The 21,260-nt window shown below is 30.3% G+C and overlaps 1 protein-coding gene across 1 annotated transcript in view; it reads right to left on the bottom strand.

Moving 5' to 3' along the window:
- Window positions 1-303: 303 nt before the first annotated feature.
- LOC124368962 (DEAD-box helicase Dbp80-like) overlaps window positions 304-21,260 on the bottom strand; it is a 29,173-nt gene continuing 8,216 nt past the window's right edge. Inside the window, exons 4-10 of the mRNA XM_046826538.1 lie at window positions 15,475-15,577; window positions 14,554-14,668; window positions 13,224-13,401; window positions 10,131-10,368; window positions 6,505-6,667; window positions 3,956-4,147; window positions 304-2,006 (exon numbers count right to left, since the gene is read on the bottom strand). Of these exons, the coding sequence (XP_046682494.1) occupies window positions 1,936-2,006; window positions 3,956-4,147; window positions 6,505-6,667; window positions 10,131-10,368; window positions 13,224-13,401; window positions 14,554-14,668; window positions 15,475-15,577 (1,060 nt within the window). The 3' untranslated portion in view covers window positions 304-1,935. The remainder of the gene's footprint in view (window positions 2,007-3,955; window positions 4,148-6,504; window positions 6,668-10,130; window positions 10,369-13,223; window positions 13,402-14,553; window positions 14,669-15,474; window positions 15,578-21,260) is intronic.

Genomic DNA, 21,260 nt, shown 5'->3' with positions numbered 1-21,260 from the left:
CTACAGAAAAGTTTTTGTGGATAACAAATATTATGAAAAAAACACTAGAATGTGTTTGGACGCTTATTAATATAACTTTAAAGTAAGACATCTGTTATGATTATACGAGTAAAAATAAGGTTGAAAAAGTGTGTGAAGCTAATGTTTTGGAGCTAAAATCAAATTCCAGTTCATAAATATGAATATGACTTAAACTATCTATTTATGATATTACTCTTCGGTGATAAGTATAACTCGTATGACAGTTATACATCAAGGGTAAATGTTTAAGCAATAATAGGTTTTGAAAGAAAACATACTGTAGAAATGTAGATTGTTTAATTTATTATCTCTCCTTCTTATATTATATCAACAGTACAAAAGTCCGACATAACAACCTCATGTAACCTAAGTCACAGAGGTATTATGGTTGACATAAAATGGATATTTCAATAAAATGATGTGTTTAAACGGAAATCAGTACAGTGGATACAAAACATTAATGGATACAAAACAACTTAAAATAAATTGAAGATACAGGTTTACAGAAACGTCTTCATAAATGAGATCCATTTCCTATTAAATTAAAAATAAAGAATTAAAATATTTTTATAATGGTTAATTTTTTGTACCATTGATTATTCACCTGAACTAAATTCTTTAAAGTTTTAACAGACTATTTCAGCATTCAAGGTTTTAGATTTATATTGTAGCACTAAACTAATTTTACCAAAAGTGAAAAAAGGGATTAAAATAAGATTGTGGCCTAAATAAGCTGTTTATTTATAACCTAAATCATTATAAACATAAACTTAAAAAGTAAGAAACTGCATTTTCTCGATTGGTAAGTATAAAATGTTTTCAAATACCTTAATTAGAGACAGTCAAAATAAAAATACAGTTTTACAAAAGAAAAATTTAAATTATTAATAACCAAATAATGAAGAAGATGAGGGAACTTAATGATGCCAAAGAATATGAATTTAAGGAGAATGTGGAATGTATGACTTTGTGCCAAAATGAGTATGACATATCTTTTAAGTTTGTAAGTATTCTAACCTATTACTACCTTAAGATATGTTTGGCCAAGTTAAGGAGAGGCATCTTCAGTCAAGAGTTATGAAACTAGAACCAGATGTCATACATAGGCTACATAAGTCTAAAAAATAAAATTATGGTATGTTGAAAACTGCTAAGGATAACAATGATGATGCTGGAAACTGCCAACAATTACATTGATAGTAATTAAATGTGCCTGTACATTCATTTTTTAAGCATATGAAATATTGAATGTACTTGAATACAGTTAGCGGAAGTTTTATCGCAGCTTGCCATATGCAAAATCACTAGCATCTACACTCTTGTCATGTAATCTATTCTACTGAATTCTTTTTTATACATGTTCACACACCTTAGCACCTGTGCATAGGTACAAAATTAAAGGCAATATTAATTTTTCTTTTGATACAATGTTTTGGTAAATGCTGCAGTAGAAATAATTTTCTGAAGTATCTCACCGGATCTTTCTTTCAGAGCTAAAATTCTGTAAACCAGTTTTCTTTTTACCACAAACAAAATTATTTAAGTAGGAGAGTGTAAGCACCTAATCCATTGGATCGTCCATACATCGAAAACAGTAAAAAAATGATAATGTTTAACCAAACTCAAAACCTAAAAATCTGACACTTCATTTTAATACAAACTAAACATTACTTAACTCTACATTTTCATTTGCGTGGAAAATATTTACAGGAATAGTCTTAAAGAGTAACATTAGACATAGTAAAATTACAAGGCCATACGCAGAGTGTACATAGTTTTTAAGGTATTCAATTGGTAACCCAACGTGCTTGCCTTCCTGTTATGTGCACTATTGGCAAAACTATTTACTGGCAATACAAACAAGTGAATCACTTCTGTAACAAAAATTATAAACAACAAAAAACACATGTACTTTTAAGGAAATTCATTTCCCAGTTTCTCTATTTCATCCACATCATCAGTGTTCAGACGTACAATTTTCTTTCCTGAAAAGAGAAAATCAAAAAAATAGGTAAAGTCAGACTACAATGGAAATAATTGGATAATAACATGAAAACGTAACTAAAAGAAGAATTGCACAAAACTTGCAATGAATGAATAATAAATGCTAAGTGGTGATGACTTACTGGAATTCCTTCTAATAAACCCAATAGAAATTGAATTTGTAGTAAGTTTAAAAAAAGCACATTTATGGAGAAATTCTCATAAACTTGCATACTGATACATACAATACATTATTTATACAATTTACATTAATAAAACAGGAGACACTTCTATCAGAGGTAAGGATATGAGTATCAATAAATACTTGAAATTAGTGAGAATAAGAGATTAAATAATTAAGGTTTCTGGAGAAATTAAATATATGAATTTGGACTATTTTGAGACAAATTAGCTTATTTTACTAAAGTAAATAACTTGATTTAATTTATATTAATCGTATCAAAATAAAATAATTCATAGTCTTAATAAAGTATTTTATTCTATACTGATTGAATTTAATTGATTCCTTGATAACTCAAAAGGTTAACATATTTTAAGGCTATTAACCTCTTTGAACACTTTGATTACTGTATAGTAAACTCTGAATAGCTTCCTTCATATACTGAATTAACTGATGACAAAAAGTCAAATAAATGATTTTGAAATTTTTTACTTGTGTTAAAACTGATATTGTTATTCACTGTAAACTGGTGTTATTCTTCTTCTAAGGGGCAGCCTATTGCCATGCACTTAAGCCTCAAGGGCCTTTTGCACACCCTGGAAGTATACCCTGAGGCCAGACAGTTTACGTCATGAGCAGATTTCAAAATTCTTTCAGCAGTTAAAAAGTTGAGTATCATTCATGAAACTCCAAGAACTATGCCGATTCCATATTCTTTCCATTCTACATTAAGTTATCAAAACTAAAACTCCTATTTATCTCTCTGATCACTTCAATTTTATCTCTGATATTTGTGAACGGCCTACAAGGGGGAGCCACTTTACTATCAATTCCAATTTATAGATCAACAATATTGATCCAATAAACCTGGTCGTTTACTGTTCAAGTTTGTTGCCTTTGGAACGTTCCTTGTGATATTAGAAGTATTGAGAATCATGCGTGCTTCGGGGCGAGGATCAAGAACTTGCTACTGGAGGACTGTGGGGTGTTGGTGGGGGACTCGCGGTGTATGTGAGGTCAGACAGCTTGTTGTAGCATTTGAATGTATTATTATTATTATTATTTTTATTTTCTCTTTTACATTGTTAGCTTACATGATATGAGGTTGATTGGTAGAGAGGGTTTGATAACCCTAACTCCACCTCTTTAATAAAGGCATATTTCATTTAAGTTTCCTACAAATCCCCGAAAACTACCACACTAGTGTCACTCACCAACATTAATTTGACTTTAAATCTTATAACATTAGAATTTAATAAGTATGGGGACTTGTAATGAATGACAATGAAATGTTGGGATAATTTAACAGCAAAACAAAGTATGTAACATCATTTTGTTTATTTGATCTTCATCAATGAAATAGTGAATTTTTGTGTTTTTTTTTAGTAAAGTGGGATGTATGTATCGGAGCATAAAATCTTAAATTGATTTTAAAATTGTAAAAATGTGTTCCGTGAAATATTGTGTTATAATTTACAATTTCTGTATCAAGATCTAATCTTACAATTTAATAAAGTTCTTTCTATTCTATCCACATTTACTTAATCAAAGCTGGTTTCTGGCCTATGGGCCAAAAATGTTAAATTGTTGTTACACAAAAGTTTTGATTAAAAAAATTATTAATGATATTAATTACCAGCCAATAAATTTGCACTTTAGTAATATTTCAAAATGTAATGGATCAATATGGACATGTTTACGGTTTGATTAGTCAGGAGCAAGTTTTTTTTTTTCAACAGACTATAGGCCTAGAATTCCAAATGTACTTACCGAAATGTTCTTCAATCTGTTTAAGTACTCTTGTTGATTGAGGACTATCTACCAGATTGATAGCAAGTCCAGCTTTGCCAAAACGTCCTGTGCGACCAATCCTGTGCAAGTATGTTTTACAATCTGCATTTATAGCCTGGTCTATGGGGAGGTCGAAGTTCACAACTATTGTTACTTGCTCTATGTCGATGCCTGAAAGATAAAGTGAATGAGTAAGACAAATATAAATTTTTAATGTTTTCAAAATCAAAAACTTATATGTAACAAACCAAATAGACCAGTAAACGTCTTACTAAACCATTGATATATGCATAGTAGTGCTATTTATATAATTAATTAATTATATTTTTAAAGAGTATTAGTAGTACATGTTTATTTCCATCATAATTGTGTATAATACTGCAAAATATGTGTCTCATGGAATGACTAAAAACTACAGTTGGTGATAACTTTAAAATATTTTCACTGAATTAATACTTTTTAGTATTTGATGTTTTTAGTTAGAAACAGTTGCAGAACAAGTTTATTGGCTGAGCGTTAGTGATATTTCTCACTCGACGATGGACAGGAAAATTTAATTCTGTCTGTTTGTCTATCTGCATCAGTCTGCAACAGTCTGACCTACAGACTCTAGATCTTACATGAAACTTCATTTCTACATAGATAAGAATGAGTTCTATGTACATGTCCAACCATGGGATTTGGGTGAGTGTCATTGAGACGTTTAACTTTGTTCTTTTAGGACAAGAAGCTGAAAAACCTCTCATTTTAATTAGTTCTACAAGGAGGAGATCTATGAAGAGCAATATCTATCTGAGTCATGTCACTTTGGAAGAGGAGGAGGCCAGCTCTGTACCAGTCTCTCCAGACAAAGCAGGCAGGGTTAGCCCTTATGTCCAGGCTAACAAACAATGATAACTCTTAACTGTGACATGTTTGGCACTCCTAGCTTGAGGAAGCGTATCTTTAATGTGGTTGTGTTCGCTTATGCATTGACGGATTTTGAAGGAAACAGGATTTTTCCGGACATTTGCCATCGTTCAGTAACACAAGAAATCAGTAACACTACGTTTCGAGATCTGCAATCTGATCTCTTCTTCAGGTGTAAAGAACTAACCTAACACATAATTACAAACTATGTTAAAATAAACAATTCTTACCAAGCGTTGTGGCACGCCAAGTCAGCAATCGCAACCACCATGTTGTTTGTCAACTTCACTAACTCTAAAAACATGCACTTAATAAAAAACTATACACAGCACTAATCATTAAAACTGATCTACGGAATACAGGTCACAATACGTCTGCATTCGTCTACTAACCACCTACGACTTCAGTGGTTGTGATTCCTGACTTAAGCGTGCCACAACGCTTTGGCAGGAATTGTTTATTTTAACCTAATTTGTAATTATGTGTTAGGTTAGTTCTTTACACCTGAAGAAGAGATCAGATTGCAGATCTCGAAACGTAGTGTTACTGATTTCTTGTTTCACTGAACAATGGCAAATGTCCGGAAAAATCCTGTTTCCTTCACAATCCTTCCATCGTCAAAAAAAACCTTTAAACAAAGAATTGACGGATTGACGTATAAATCTGGGCATTTTACTTAAAATTAGCATATTTATTGATAAAAATAAAAAAGAACTATTTATAAAACTGTTTATTTCAAATAAATTTTACTATAAAACAAGATAAATATTTCAAACTAATCACAACACTACCACCCGATGAAGAATAATAACAAGATAAGTAGTAGATGTGCGCACAACGGTTGTCATGACAACATAGAAAGCAGTAATACACGCCATGGATACGTTTGGTTATGGCTCTGTAGGAGACGCAGATCTGACAAGCAGGTGGTCGGAATAAGACAAAGGGTGCTTCCCTCTCCCTGCCATAGAGTGAAGGTCATGTATAAATACTTCCTTGGCAACCGCAATAAGCACAAAGTGTGTATGGGCATTTCAACGGCCTTTTGTGAACTAAAAAACTCTCCAAGAGACATAATCTATAATATTGGATATAACTGTAGTTGACGTTAAGGTAACAGTCTACCATTCTGATATATATCCATTTATGGTGTGGGAAGGGTTAAGTAATTCTTTATGATATTTATTGATGCACAAGAAAGGTCCTAAATGGGCCTAACTTTTCCTATCAAAAAAAGAGATTATTTATTATTCAATATTACATTCCTGGATCTGTTATTGGGGGACTAAAAATTTATCACGTTATTTAAAATATTTTATCAAAATATACCTGAGAATTTGTTTGAGTTTCACTTAACACGTTCACACCGTTTAGGGGCTCTAGACCTTTCTTAAAACCCGTCATGGGCTCTAGAGCCACACACTTTGTATAATTTGTATGGTGAGCTTAACCCAGCCGTACTTTCAATAGTCTTACCAAATGTATCATACAGAATTTTGGAATATGTTTTAATGTTTTCTATACATGGAGCATTTTTATGGTTTTTTGACATGTGTAGTACAAAATATATACAACACCTTAAAAAATAAATATAATCAAGAACGTATTATGATACTAACCTCTCGCAAGAACATTTGTTGTAATGAGCACTTTTTCTTTGCCTTCTTTAAACCGGTCCAGGATTGCAATTCTCTGCTCAACTGTCATCTCACCAGACAGAAGTGCGACTGCATGGCCATCTTTGGACATCTTCTCGGAGAGCCAGCTGGCTGTTTTTCTTGTCTGCAATAATTTGTTTTGATGTTGTAAATACCAACAATTTGATGGAATTCAACTTGAGCTATATGTTGTTTCAAAATGTTTCTAGCATATTTGAAGTACTTATGGACAACTGTGTTTAAACATTTGGAAACTGCAGATTGATATTCCATTAAATTACTTTCTTAAATATATTAAAATAATACAATTACTGAAAATAGTTGTATATAAATTACATATTTCAAAACACAGTTATACCATTTTTACCAATGGGTTCTCAATAACAATTTTATCAACCCAAATATTAACCCTTCCCACGCCTAGGAAGTATTTTTAGACAAGCTACATTCCATGGTAGGTTGAGTAGGGTGCCCTTTGTCTACCTCCATGTATGTGCTCATCTGTTATGTGCTTCCTACAGAGCCATAACCAAATATATATATATATATATATATATATATATATATATATATATATATATATATATAGCCATAACCAAATATATATATATATATATATATATATATATATATATAAATGAATGTTGTGTGTTTGTCCTTTATAGACTCAGAAACTATTTGACCGATCATTATGAAAATTTATATGTATATGTATTTTTCCACGTAGAAGGTTTATATGCTATGCCCATTGATGTAACTCACCACCAGGAGGCGCTGCAAAATATATGTTATCAAAGCGCCTGTACATTGTAAACTACAATTACGAGATAGTTGTGTATAATAACCACACACTATGTGAAGGCGCTAAGTTTTTATGAATATTTGTCTTTCAAATGAATTTCTGTTTGGCCTTAAGCTTGAATGTTAGACCACTTTATTATTAAGTACATGTACGTGTACAATGGCTATAAACATACACTTTTGGCAGATTTTCTTGATAGTGTCAACAGGGTAAACTCTACATCGGCGTTGACAATATAATTCACTTGAATCAGAAGTGCTCATACACGAACAAAGCTTACAAAAAGCGTGCGAAGCCGTGGGGAACAGCTAGTTGTACTATAAATTTCAATTTAGATTTAATTTACAGCATGATAAATAGTTAATTTTAGATTTTTAACAATATATATGCTAGTTTTAGCTAAAATGCCTGTTTTATATTTTTTTGCATTTACCTCTTATAGCATATTTATAATAAAATTAGCTTTGAGCTTAAAGGAAAATATATTTGATAGATGTCTTGGCGTTGAAGAAATATTATGGAATTCATTAACAGTGTGCAAAGGGTTAATTCTCTTTCTTCAATAGGCAGGAATGGGTCAATTATGATACCAGAATACTTTGATACATAAATCACCCTAACTCTGCTTCTTTAATAAAGACAGTTTTCGTTCCATTTTGTAATTCAGGGGTATTGAGGTATCAACCATTCACAATACCATGGCTCTTTTCACTTAATTCAAGTAAAAATATTTAATTTGTGTCTTCATTCTGTAATAAATCAAATAATTAAAACACTGAATATGCTGTTGGAAGAATAATTGTTAATAGAAGGCTATATTCCAGTCAAATATCACATTACCAATCGCTTATCAAGTAGTTATTTTCAGTCAAAGTCCCATTCAGAGAATCAATACTTTTCTTACTATACGAGTAACTGTGATGGCAATGAGAGAAAATCACTAAATAGATAAATTTATAAACAAATTTAATATCACTCGTTTGTATGCTTGCATAATTTCTCTTAAGTCTGCCAGAGAGATGTAATAATTTCATTTCTGTAATTTCATTTGTCTCTTATGTATCTGTTCATAGGATATCTCAATAAAATGAAGTATAGACTTGAAATTTTACATACAACTTCAGCGAAGTCTGTTACGCGATATGTTAGTGTGGCATACTTCCACCTTGTATAAATCCAACAACCATAGTATGAGTTATAAGTATGCACAATTTTATAGGTTATAGACTAATTTGACTATAAATTATTATTTACTGAAAAATAATTTTCAGTAAAAATAATAATTAACTAGTGTTTCTTTTTATAATATCATAACCAACAATTACAATACTTGCAACAGTCACAATATTTGTAATAACCAATCATAATATTAAATTAATATTTGTAATATAACACTATATAATTCAGTTCACAAAATAGATATTTACTAAGAAATATATTTTATTGTGAAAATATGGTACCTATATTTAACCGGAGTCAAAGACAGTGGTTTGTTACCACTGTGTTTTTAGCAAGCATTATATTATTGTGTTTACTATCTATTTCTATGAGAAAATTTATAAAAAAAAACATTGTTTAGTTAGATATTGTTTGGAGTTTCACATTTTTATAACGGTGAAACAATTTTTTTTAGAATCTGCTTACATTCTTAGTTACAAATAACATAGGAATCAGTATCGATAAGAACTGAAAGCACAATGTTGGTATTGAAATTGAACTTTTATGTATCAGACCGTCTGTAACATTAACCATAGAAATGTCCATACCAGTTCTATCCACCCAGTTTACTCAAACAACAGCGGATATCCTAAGTGCTATTTGCATATTCAAGACATCAAGTTAGGATGGCTGAGTGAATGTGTTGTTTAAGGCACTACTCTTGGATGCAGGAGTTAGCCTTAGTTCGTTTCCTGTGACTTAATTTAGGGATATTTGAGGTCTGTCTGGTGTACACTTATGAGAGTCACTGGTTTGTGGAAAAGCTGAGGGGAGGGTCCACCTTAAATTGACAGGCTTTGGTGGAAGTTGATGGGATTAGTGATTTTCTTATAAAAGTGTTCCAGATCCAAAACACACATTTTGCATTTTTGTCTGTATTATTAAAAAACCATCCACTTTATTTTGTTATTTTATGTTCTATGAGGCATTTATTATTGAATCATGGCCATAATAATAGCTTCTTGCAGTTATAAAACCATTTATACCACAATAACACCTAAATTAATTTGTAATATGCAAAAGTCCGTACTCAGAGCAGAAATCAGAAGTTTTATTGTCCATTATGTACTCCAAAGATTACAATAGGCTTCGGCAAAATAACAATTTTTCATCCTGATTCAAGTGAAATCGTATAAATATATACTAGTTTCCAGACATATCTGTTATAATAAATACTTAAATCTATTCAAATAAATAAAACATTAAGAACACAAAAAGACATGGAATTAAAATCTAAAAATTAAAATAAATATAATAAATTTTGGAGTATCCTTATTTTTTCCTTATTTACAGCATATCACATTTCATATACTCCTCAACATTGTAAAATTCCTTAAGTTTAAGCCACTCTGACGTATTTGATTTAAATTGTTTTGCAGGTAACAAAAAGAGGAAGCTTAGTTTTAATTGCTGGTATTTATGGCTTTTATAATATTTATCTAGCCTTATTTTGGGAGTTCTTAAATTATCTTTTGATCTGGTATCATACTCAAGGAAAAAAATGTATCATAAAATACGACTTTGCCAGTTTTGCCAGTTACCAGTCTACCAGAACTGGAGAACTTACATGACAGAATATCATTGCCTGACCAATCGTAGCAACTCCGTAGATGTTAGCTATGGCTGCATACTTTGCATCTTGGTTTTTGCACTCGACATAGTACTGCTTTATGTTGTCCAGGGATTCTTCTTCCCTCTTGAGCCTGATCGTCACTGGGTTCGTCACAATGGCTTCAGCGAATTCCATCACATTCTCGTCATATGTTGATGAGAAGAACATCATTTGACACCGTTCTGTCAGCGCACTGAAAGTTCAAAGGTCATATTGTAACCAATTTTTGAATCCAAGTTTAATCCAATAATAACTAATCTTCTATGTTGGTGGATATATTTATAAAGATAGTCCTTTTAGATATTTCTTAGAAAAGTGGTGATTCTCTATATTACGTTAATAATATAATATAGATTTTTATTACATATCATCAATAACAGAATTGCTTGAAAATAAAATTTACTTATTTTATATTTACTTATAACCAACATGGTTTCAGGACAGAAAATCTATATTACAACTATTGTAATTTTTTATAGGGTTTAAGAGATTTCTTTTTAGTTTTTAGTAGGCTGATTTATATCTTAATAAGGCTGAGATAAAAATACAATTTAAAAACTGTTGAACATCCAAATAATTTTTTTTAACAAACAGCATACCATAGTTTTATTACAAGTCTGTATCTTGTCTTCGAAATAACTAATTTTCTAAAACAATATCTTGTTTTTGTGTTTGAGATATTTCAATTCAGCTCTTTAACCATGCATCATCATATAACATTTTTTTTTAATATCCACCGCAGTATAAATTACTAGTTTCAGCTAATTCTGTTTTTTTTCCTATTAAGGTTCTAGATTGTATTGACACATACACTAATGCTACCATTATTTCATGTTAATGCGCACTTTCAACTAAAATTGAACTCTGCAATTAAATTTTCTGAACACAACGTTTTTTCATTAAATTCACCACATCACCAATTTAAATTTTTTATATTAAAGTTTTGTTAATGTCTACTTATACGGAATCCATGATAAAAGAATCAGAAAAATTCCAAATGTTGAGCAACAAATTATATTTATTTTGGGTGATTTGAAATGGATTGACCCATGTAGGGTACTTCAAATTGGTTTCTTTGACATTATGTGATGTCATATTTACAGTAGCACTTCTGAACTAACATCATCTAATGAACTATTCTCTCTGTGACTACAATTTGAGGAAGCAACTCAGTGAGCCCATGACCAAAGCAAGTGGAATCACAAAGCAGTACACTAAATGCAATTTTCTATGACAGAACACTGTAAACAAAACCCTTCACCATTTAGCTTGTTGTAAAAACAACATTGCAGTTTAAGCTAAACTGTTAAAACTTTGTATGAAACCAATCAATCCAACAAGAGCAACCTCACCAAGTGTTGATAAGTTACTTGAAAATGTCATTTGATTAAACCTTCACAATATACTCTATTTAATAATTTGTTTATTCTGTGTTTTTCATTGCCAGTTTTTAACGAAACAGAAATCAAGACTTCAATGGACCGATGTTTATATTAAAAAACAGTAATGCAGAGGTAGAGTTTCACACAAAATTACAACCTTCTAGATCAACTCGTTCGACACTTATTGTGCGTACACAGAAAGCCAGAAACCAGATGTTTTTAAACAAAAACTGGCTGGGGAGGCTTTGCTAAACGAACAATAAATAGCTTTGTGTTAGTGTGAAACATTACAATGTTAAAGTCTTACAGATCAACGTGATTGAATATTGATTAGTGAGACTTGATATACTTTGTGATTGGCATTTAGAAAAATTAAATAAAACTTGGCTTTAGTAGAGATGAAGTTTATTTATCCCATTAAAAAAATACAGAAATTAATTGAATAGAACATAACTGAACAATATACCATAATTAATTATAATTAACTTATTGACAACAAAACTTAAAACAATAGTATTAGACATAAGGTCACTATGTATAGTAGCAAAAACAAAGCACAATAATAAACTAAAGTAATTTTACAACATAATGATTTAAAAATGTGTAACAAATTAGTAAATCCTCCATTCAAATTATTTCCACATTTAGCCCCAAAGTATGCCGCCGGTGGCCCAGACCACATCACACCCATCGCTCACTCAACATCTCCGCGACCCTAATCCTGAAACGAGAACACATGGCAAAATTTCTGATGACATCAGGAAAAGCATTCCATAGTCGGCAGGCAGTAACAGTGAACGATTTATGAAGAAAGTCAACAGGAATGGATAAAAGAGATGCTCCCCTATGATTAGATCATTCACTGATTTTGGAAATAAAATTAAACCTTTCAGATAGATAAGGAGGTAATTTAAAAGTGCATATAGTATGCAGAAGAACAATAATATGGTAGTCATGGAGTTCTTTCAATTTCATGTACAAATGATTCCAACAATACAATAGTTCTATGTTAATGTCAAAAAGAATACATGGGCGAACATTAACAATTTAGCAAAAGTGAATACTTCTAATATAAGAAATCTTGTTTATCAGTCCTTAAACAATAACAGTTCATGTTCTAGTAGGGCAATCCAATTATTTGGATGAATTAATCATTTAAGGAAAACCATAACCCCTCACTCTTTCTCTTATGTACGCTTATATTTGTCTCAAGATATTCACAGAGGCCTGCTTGTAAGGACAGGTATAAAAGACAGCTTAAGTTAAATTTGCCTTTCTTTCAATGCATAAATAAATAAATTACAAAAATGTTTCCATATTAATTAAATGTTTGTAAATGGTAACATTTCAAAATGTGTAAAATAGCATAATTCAATTTAAATAAAAACTGATTCACTAAAAATTACACTGCACAAATACTAACCCAGGTCTATCTCACTGGGTAACCATGCTACTACTACATCAAAAAGTAAGATAGAAACTAGCTCATAAAAAGACAAAATGTATAGAATCATATGGGAAGTAACTGAGAAAATCTATTTTTACCTATTGTGTAAACATATATAAGAGAATATACATATTATTTATGATGTTTACTTAGTCTATAAAGAAAGAAATATTCTTTTACTTTGCTATTCTGAAAATTAATGTTTAATATTGTACTAACTTTCTGATGCGGATACTCTGATCTTGATGTCCTTGTGTGGCAATCATCACATCTGCTTCGTCCAGCACAAAGACCCGTATCTTGCTGAGATCGAAAAACCTGAATTTAAGTGCCCAGTCCACAACTTTTCCTGGGGTTCCAATTAAGATGTGTTCTGTTAATATCGTTCTTTTTGGCACTGAAAAATCGTGTGAGTGATTTAAAAATTGAATACTTGCAATTTATTAATTAATTATAGCTTAACACACACTATATGATCTACAGGTGTGTATACTTTGAGTATAAGAATCTGTATGCATGAGCTACACAGTGAACAAAAAAAGAATGTAAAAAAAGTAACGCTGTATAAAATAGTGTATAAAACCATTATGCACCTTTATAGTAAACCAGAAAACATTTTACAGCTGTATTTGTGCCTAAAAATAATGATATTCAATTATTATTATTGATCAACAGTAGGCTGTTCAATTTACACTGTCAGATCTAGTAAATTTGAATTAAAGTAGATTAAGACAATTCTGTATTTGCAATGAAAAGTACTAAACTTTAAACCCCTTATTAAAAAAATTAAATGAACCTTATTTAAATTAATCTAAAAAATTATTACAGTAAAAGATGATATTCAATTGTCCAATAATTTTAAATTTATTAGACAAGGCCTTTCAACATCAAAGACAAAGGACTTATTTACTCCAGCACCAGGTTGGGATAAGTGTTTTTATGTAGTAATTTTTTTTATTAAATTCTTTTGACATTTTACTTGAATAACTAGTTAATGAAGTAAGTACAATTTATGAGAAAAACAGTATTTTGAGCACAGTGAGTGAATTACAAAACCAATAATTAACTCAAATATATAGATTTGTTGTCTTGTTATTACACACAACTTTGTCCATTTAACAGTTGCTGTATCTCTTATAATATCCTAGATCTCTTTAGTGTGTATTAAATTTCAAACACCCGGTATATGAAACAAAAGGCACCTGTAATTCCTGAATTACTTTTATATTGTTTTAACCTAAAGTATAAAGCTTGAAAATGCCCACACTTAAAAATTATCACTAATATTAAATATTAACACTACAAATATACCATGATGGTATTTTATAAATAGGAGTGAATTCTCACAATGAAGGGCTTGCGATGGTATGAGATTTAATGTTTACATATAGTAACGAATAAAACAACAGAACATGGTAATAAATACAGTTTTGTACTCCTGAGGTTATTTTTTTTAATATTCAACATCAGGTGAACATTGATAAGACAGAGCCAGAAGTGAAGATGTGTATTTAAAATGTTGCTATGATGGATTTAAACATAAACATACCTTTCTCCCCTCTGATGGCAAACCTAATCTTAATTTCTGGACAAAACTGTCCCATTCTTATTGCCACGTCCCCAATCTGGATGGCAAGCTCGTATGTTGGAGATAAACATAATACCTGAAATCAAGTCCAAATCTACTATAACACAAAATCTTTGATTATCTTATACCAGTAATACAAATATTTAAAATATTAATAATACAAATTTAGTAATTTTATTTCTCCGTCGGTTTTGTACAAAATGAACATTTATTAATGAATAATAGGAGAGCTAGCTATACCTTGACTGACATGTCATTCATAGGCATGAATAATCTCAGCATGTTTGTAAAAATAAACAATTTTCACAGACAGTTAAAAAGGCAAAGAACAGAAAAGGCATGTTTATAATTTAAACATAAAATTATAATATAATTTCATGACTGGCAAAATACAAGTTTCAATTCATAAATCCCACTTTATAAAACAAAATTTTTATTAAAAATTAAAATTGTATATTCTCAAATTAGAATTTTACTTTAAATATCTTGAAAGAAAGAAACACACACATTACAAATTTGAATAATAAAAGATTTTTCATATATCAATATAACATTCACATAGACTTTAGAAATAAACCATAACAGTTATCACAGTTGATAAAATTATTACTGAAATGGTTTATCATTGATAATAAGTGAACATTCTTTCATGTAAGTAAACATGAATGGGAATAAAACTATTCAATAACTGAAAGATCAATATAATTATTAATTATGTCAGGTGTGCAATTAAAAAAAATATTCCTTTCTTTTGGTAAAACCTTGTTAGATTTTGTAATGTTTCCTCACTTAAAAGGTCAATGTATTTAAGTAGAACTTACAGAATTAATTTAGTTCTAAAAGTAACGTGACAAAGCACAAGATCAATGAAACTTCCGTTACCTGGGGGTGGCTTTTTGTAGCATCGACTCTTGACAGCATAGCCAAGACGAACGCAGCAGTTTTACCAGTACCAGACTGACTTTGTGCTATCATATTTTGAGGGCTGAAATCAAATAATCACCAGTATAAGTTTAATTATATAAGATAATAGAGTCAAAAGTCTTCTCTCTCCCTTACTTCAGAAAATTACAATAGCAACAGTTACTGCCTGTACTAACATTTCTAATCGTGTTTAGTAAATATAACATAATATTTGCTGGCCCTCATGAATAATATTTTTAATACCTATTATTTTAAGAACAAGTTTTAAACTAAAAAGATTGTTTTAAGATATATATCAAATTTGGAATATGCAGGAACAGTATTGTTTATAAATAGGAGGTCTAGGCAAAGTGATTCCACCAGTGCTCTGGACACGGAATATGTGTCTAGATAATGTAGACAGATTAGAGAGAAAAACATTCAGCAACTTGTTTTGTACAATGTGTCACATGTTAAGCACTTTAAAAATTCCTCAGTTTCAAAATATATTCATGATGTTTCTTGTACAACTGAATAGTAATGATGAAAACACTTGTTTAATTTACTAGTTTGACTGGGTATCGTTTAGTGCATGCATACATTTTTTACAAATCAATGTGTTGACAGATTTAGTTTATGCCAGCATTACTTAAAAGTAGTGCAATAACTGTTTTCCATGTATCGGCACATCATTAATAAAAATAAAATAGGTAAAGCTTAGATTGTTATTGTTTATAACAAAGGACCAAAAATACCTAATTCCCACCTAGATGATCTAATGGCTTACATAAAGAGAAAGACCTCCTAATTTAGATAAGAATATAATTTGCACTCCCCATTTGATTTCTGACAATTAAAAACTATACACAGGGTATTAATATTGCAGTACAAATTATGCTGAGAGTCAGCCCCAGGTTGCGGTAATTTGCTGTGTGTCACGCCCACGATAATTTGCTGAAAGCCCTTTACCTTGACTGCGTCAATTTGCTGCGGGCTGCGGATCCCCTCGACGTGGTTGTGTCAATTTATTGTGAGTCGGTTCTTTAGAGTTGTTGACTCACCATGTAGTTGTACGCCTTTTTGTCTCACCAGAGGCACGTTGTTGTACCATGTTGCTCATCATGGTATTGGTCGCCATCTTGCCTAATGCTAGCTGTATTCCCTTGGTACTTCTTAAAACTTATTAAATTTGAATGTTTCTGGTGTTATCACCAACAACAAGTCTGTGTGTATCTCAGGGTTTTAAAATATGTTAAGTAATGATTACAAAATTTTATATCACTCCATCACACTTTTTATAAAAGGGATATTCAAAGAAAAGTCAAACCAAGTGACCATGAGATTAATTTATTAAATGTCACACTCTCAACACATATTATAATTTCACTCACCTTGCAATGCTTTGATAATTTAAAAGTCTAAAACAATATCCCATCCTTGATTAAATTCCAATACACTATACAACAGATCACTACTATCCCAGGAGAATCAACACAACCTCCTTGCTTCAAGTCTGGTGCGAGAAGAATGAATCTCCGTATAAAACTACGGATACCGACTCAAAACAATACTCATCCCCTCTCTCGTTCAAATCAGCGTCTTCACGAATAAATATAATTTGATTCTTTTCTTATAATTGTCGAAATTTATCACGTTTACTATAATTAATCAATTTTAGTCTTTCTATTTTCTTTTTATTATTTTTTCAGAGCTTTTTATTTAAATTTTTAGCAACATGTGCTTTATGACGTCATCAATATACAAGTTATTCATCCCACAATTGGCTTTTCTGCGTAATTCTATTTAGTGTTTTTGTAAAACACGAATTTTGGTTATGTTTACTTTATTTTAATTAATCAAATCTTTTCCCGTATAAAGTTCAATAAATTTCTTCGTTATTAGTTAAATAAACTTCAATTCCGACAACATGTGATTCACTGAGGTCACAGTCTGCCGATTCACTGACGTCACAGTCTGCCAATTCCCCGCGAATATTCAAATGTAGTAATTTGACCTGTTACATAACCCCCAAATATAAATTGATCACATATTTGTTATCAATTTATATTTCTCCTCCAATTAAATCTTTTACATTTTTGTCCAATTAAGCTATTATTTAAATTTCTTGATAATTTTGTTAACACCTATAAGAGTATTCATTTAAAAGAAAGTAAAATATCAAAGCAAAGCTTACAATCATATTACACAAATTACAATGTATTAAATGTTTACACAAATACTAAAGTTTTAAATATTTTTAAATTGAATACATGTAACCTCTATACGTTTTGAATATAATGTTTAACGTGTCCATTTCACATAACATAATGTTCAATACAAGTTAACTCTATTAGATTATACACTCAAAATTTATAATAATACACAAATACCTTGTAAAAATCCTAAATATATTCTTACTGATAAACAATATTGTAATATCCTTATATTGTCATCTCCTACTGGAAACATATTACATACGCTATATACTATATTACATTATCCTTGTTACATCTTATTCTAAATATTTATACAATCTTATACTAATCTGACTATTATTGTCAGTTATACAATAAAATGCTTTCATTCAGCATTAGTATGGTCATTCACACTTGAAGAGTTTTCATACTCTTATTCTATGAACTTCTTTAGTTCCCTTACATTACGGATCCCAAAGAATTCATTATTGTCTAGTCTGGTTAATGCATATGCATTTTCTCTTTTAATGCCTGCAATTACATATGGTCCTTCATAAAGTAAGAAATATTTTTTAATCTTCTTATCTAATGCATTTGATAAAATATGGTTTTTTACTAATACTTTGTCACCTATTCTATACTTAATTGGATTTAATTTCTCATCATGTCTTTTATTCCTTTTTTCTGCCTTACTTATTAAGTTTTCCCTTACCATTCTAATTTTATTCAAATGATTAAATTTACATTCAATTGGAAATTTAATTATTTTACTTAGAAAATTATCAGATCTTCTTCCAAACATTACTTCATATGGTATTGCTTCAATGGTGTCCTGTACTGAATTGTTTAACACATGTTCAGCAAATAACAGAATGTCAGGCCATTGAGTGTGTCTTTTATGACAATAAATCTTACAAATTTTATTTACTTCTTTATTTGTCCTTTCCACTATTGAACTTTGTGGGTGATAAGGTGTACTGTGATAAACTTTAATATCTAAGTTATTAAGAGTTGTGTTCCACAAATTTGAATTAAAACATGGACCATTGTCGCTGACTATTGCTTTCATTTTTCCTACTTGAGGTATAAACTCTTTAGTTACTTTACTTAATACACTTCTACTGTTTGGTTTCTTTATGGCATATAGTTTCACAAATTTTGAAAAAACATCTACCATTGTTAATATATATTGTACATTTCCTCTTCCCTTTGGTAATGGACCTATCAAATCTATTGACACCAAGTCTAGTACATTCTGAGATTTATATTCATTTGCCTACCTTCTTGTCTTACATTCCCATGTTTACTCTTTTGACACAATATACACTTTTTTAACTGTTCCTTTACACTTCTTTCCATATTCTTGAAAATACAATACTCTTTAAGTATATTAAATATTTTATGACCTCCTAAATGTCCATACTTTAAATGTGTAAAATTAACTAAATCCTTTTTAATACCTTCTGGAATACATACTTTCCATACATCACTATTTTCATCCTTTCTCTTAAAAATTATTCCTCTATACTCCATAAATATTTTATTTATTTTTCCATAATGAACTCCTTCGCTGTCATTTAAGATATTTTTTATATTTCTCAAATACTCATCCTGTTCTTGTTTTTTATCTAGATTCTTTAATATTTCCTTTATCTCACTATCTTTAAAACCTAAATCAACTTTGTTGTACAAAACCTTAATACTGTCTTTTTCTACTGAATTCTGACTATCCTTCTGTGTAATCCTTGACAGTATGTCTGCTGGAATGTTCTCTTTCCCTTTAACAAATTCTATTTCAAGATTAAACTCTTGTAATGCTAAAGCCCATCTCAACAATCTACCATTTGTTAATTTACAACTTTTTAAGAATGTCAATGCTTTATGATCTGTTCTCACTATCACTCTGGGATGTCCTATTAAATATGATCTAAATTTTTTACAAGTTAATACTACAGCTAACAGTTCCTTTTCTGTGATCGTGTAAAATTTTTGCGCTTGTGTTAAAGCCTTGCTTTAAAATGATATCACCTGTTCCTCATTGATTTCATCTAACTGATATAATATTCCACTAATGTTAAGATCACTTGCATCTGTATTTAAATAAAATGGTTTGTTAAAATCTGGATGTTTTAAAATGACTGCATTTAAAAATTCTGTTTTAATTTGTCCAAATGCCTTTTCTTCCTTTTCTGTCCACTTCCATTCTATTTTATTACTCAATAAATGGTTTAACTGTCCTATTAAATAGCCACAATGTCTTTGAAACTTTGCATAATACAAACATAATCCATTAAACATTTGTAGTTCTTTTATGTTTGTAGGTCGTTTGAAATTCACTATCTGTTCAATTTTATTTTTATCCATTTTAATTCCTTCAGCTGAAATAATGTATCCTAAATAATTTATCTCTTTTCTTAAAAATTGTGATTTCTTTAATTTGACTGTTATTCCTCTTCTTTTAATCTACTTAAGACCTGGTCTATATGTTTTAAATGTTTTTCATATGTGTTTGAAGTGATTAATATATCATCCACATATGTAGTTACAAATTCTGTCAAATCATGACCCAATACTTTGTTTAACCCTTTAATGAACAACGCAGTACTAACATTCAAACCATATGGTAGTCTTTTATATTGTAAATTCCTCCCTTCGAAGACAAACGCTACATATTTTCTGGACTCTTTACTTAATTGTGTTTGTAGAAATCCCTGTGATAAATCTAACGATGTCATATATTTGACTCCTATAAACTTTTTTAATACATCATCTATGTTTATTGGTGATTCCCTATCTGGTATTATGTGTTGATTCAAATTCCTACTATCTAGACATATTCTCAATGACAGATCCTTTTTAACTACACACACCAATGGGTTAGAATATGGACGACTATCATACTCCTCTATTATGTCTCCTTTCAACATATTTTCTATTTCCTTTCTTACACCTTCCCTCTTTGAATAAGGTATTGGATAGGATCTTCCTACAAATGGCTTTTCATTTGTTATATTTAATTTGGCCTCATAATTCTTTATACAACCTGGTTCATCTGAAAAAATATCTTTATTTTTCATCAGTATACTTTTTAATTTATTTAAATCTTCATTTTCCTTTACTTCACAATGTTCTAATATTTCTAAAACCTGTTTATCCTTCTCATCATTAACTTTATCCTTCATATTTTCTGTATGTGTTTTACATAGAAATTCTATGTTGTTCCAAGAATTTTTCAGCTCATCTTCACTTACTAATGTATTTATGTAATTGCACCTAATTAACTTTATACCATTGACTATATCCTCTGATTCACTGTTTGATTCAGTAAATTCAACATTTAATATTTCTTTATCTACCTCCAACTTTATCTCACCATGTTCAAAGTCAATTTTTGCATTGTGTTCTCTTAAGAAGTCACATCCTAGTATTATTCCCAAGTTCACTGCTTTAACTACTAGAAAATTTATTTGAAATACTTTATTCTCTATTTCCACCTCTATCATGACCTGTTTATCAATCTTTTTACTTCTAATACCTGTTACTCCTATTATACTCAAATTTGTTACCGGC

The sequence above is a fragment of the Homalodisca vitripennis genome, chromosome X (genome assembly GCF_021130785.1).
Source record: "Homalodisca vitripennis isolate AUS2020 chromosome X, UT_GWSS_2.1, whole genome shotgun sequence".
In the NCBI taxonomy this organism is placed as follows: Eukaryota; Metazoa; Arthropoda; class Insecta; order Hemiptera; family Cicadellidae; genus Homalodisca; species Homalodisca vitripennis.
The sequence above is the reverse complement of the archived record's forward strand: the minus strand, read 5'-3'. Positions and strand labels throughout refer to the sequence as shown.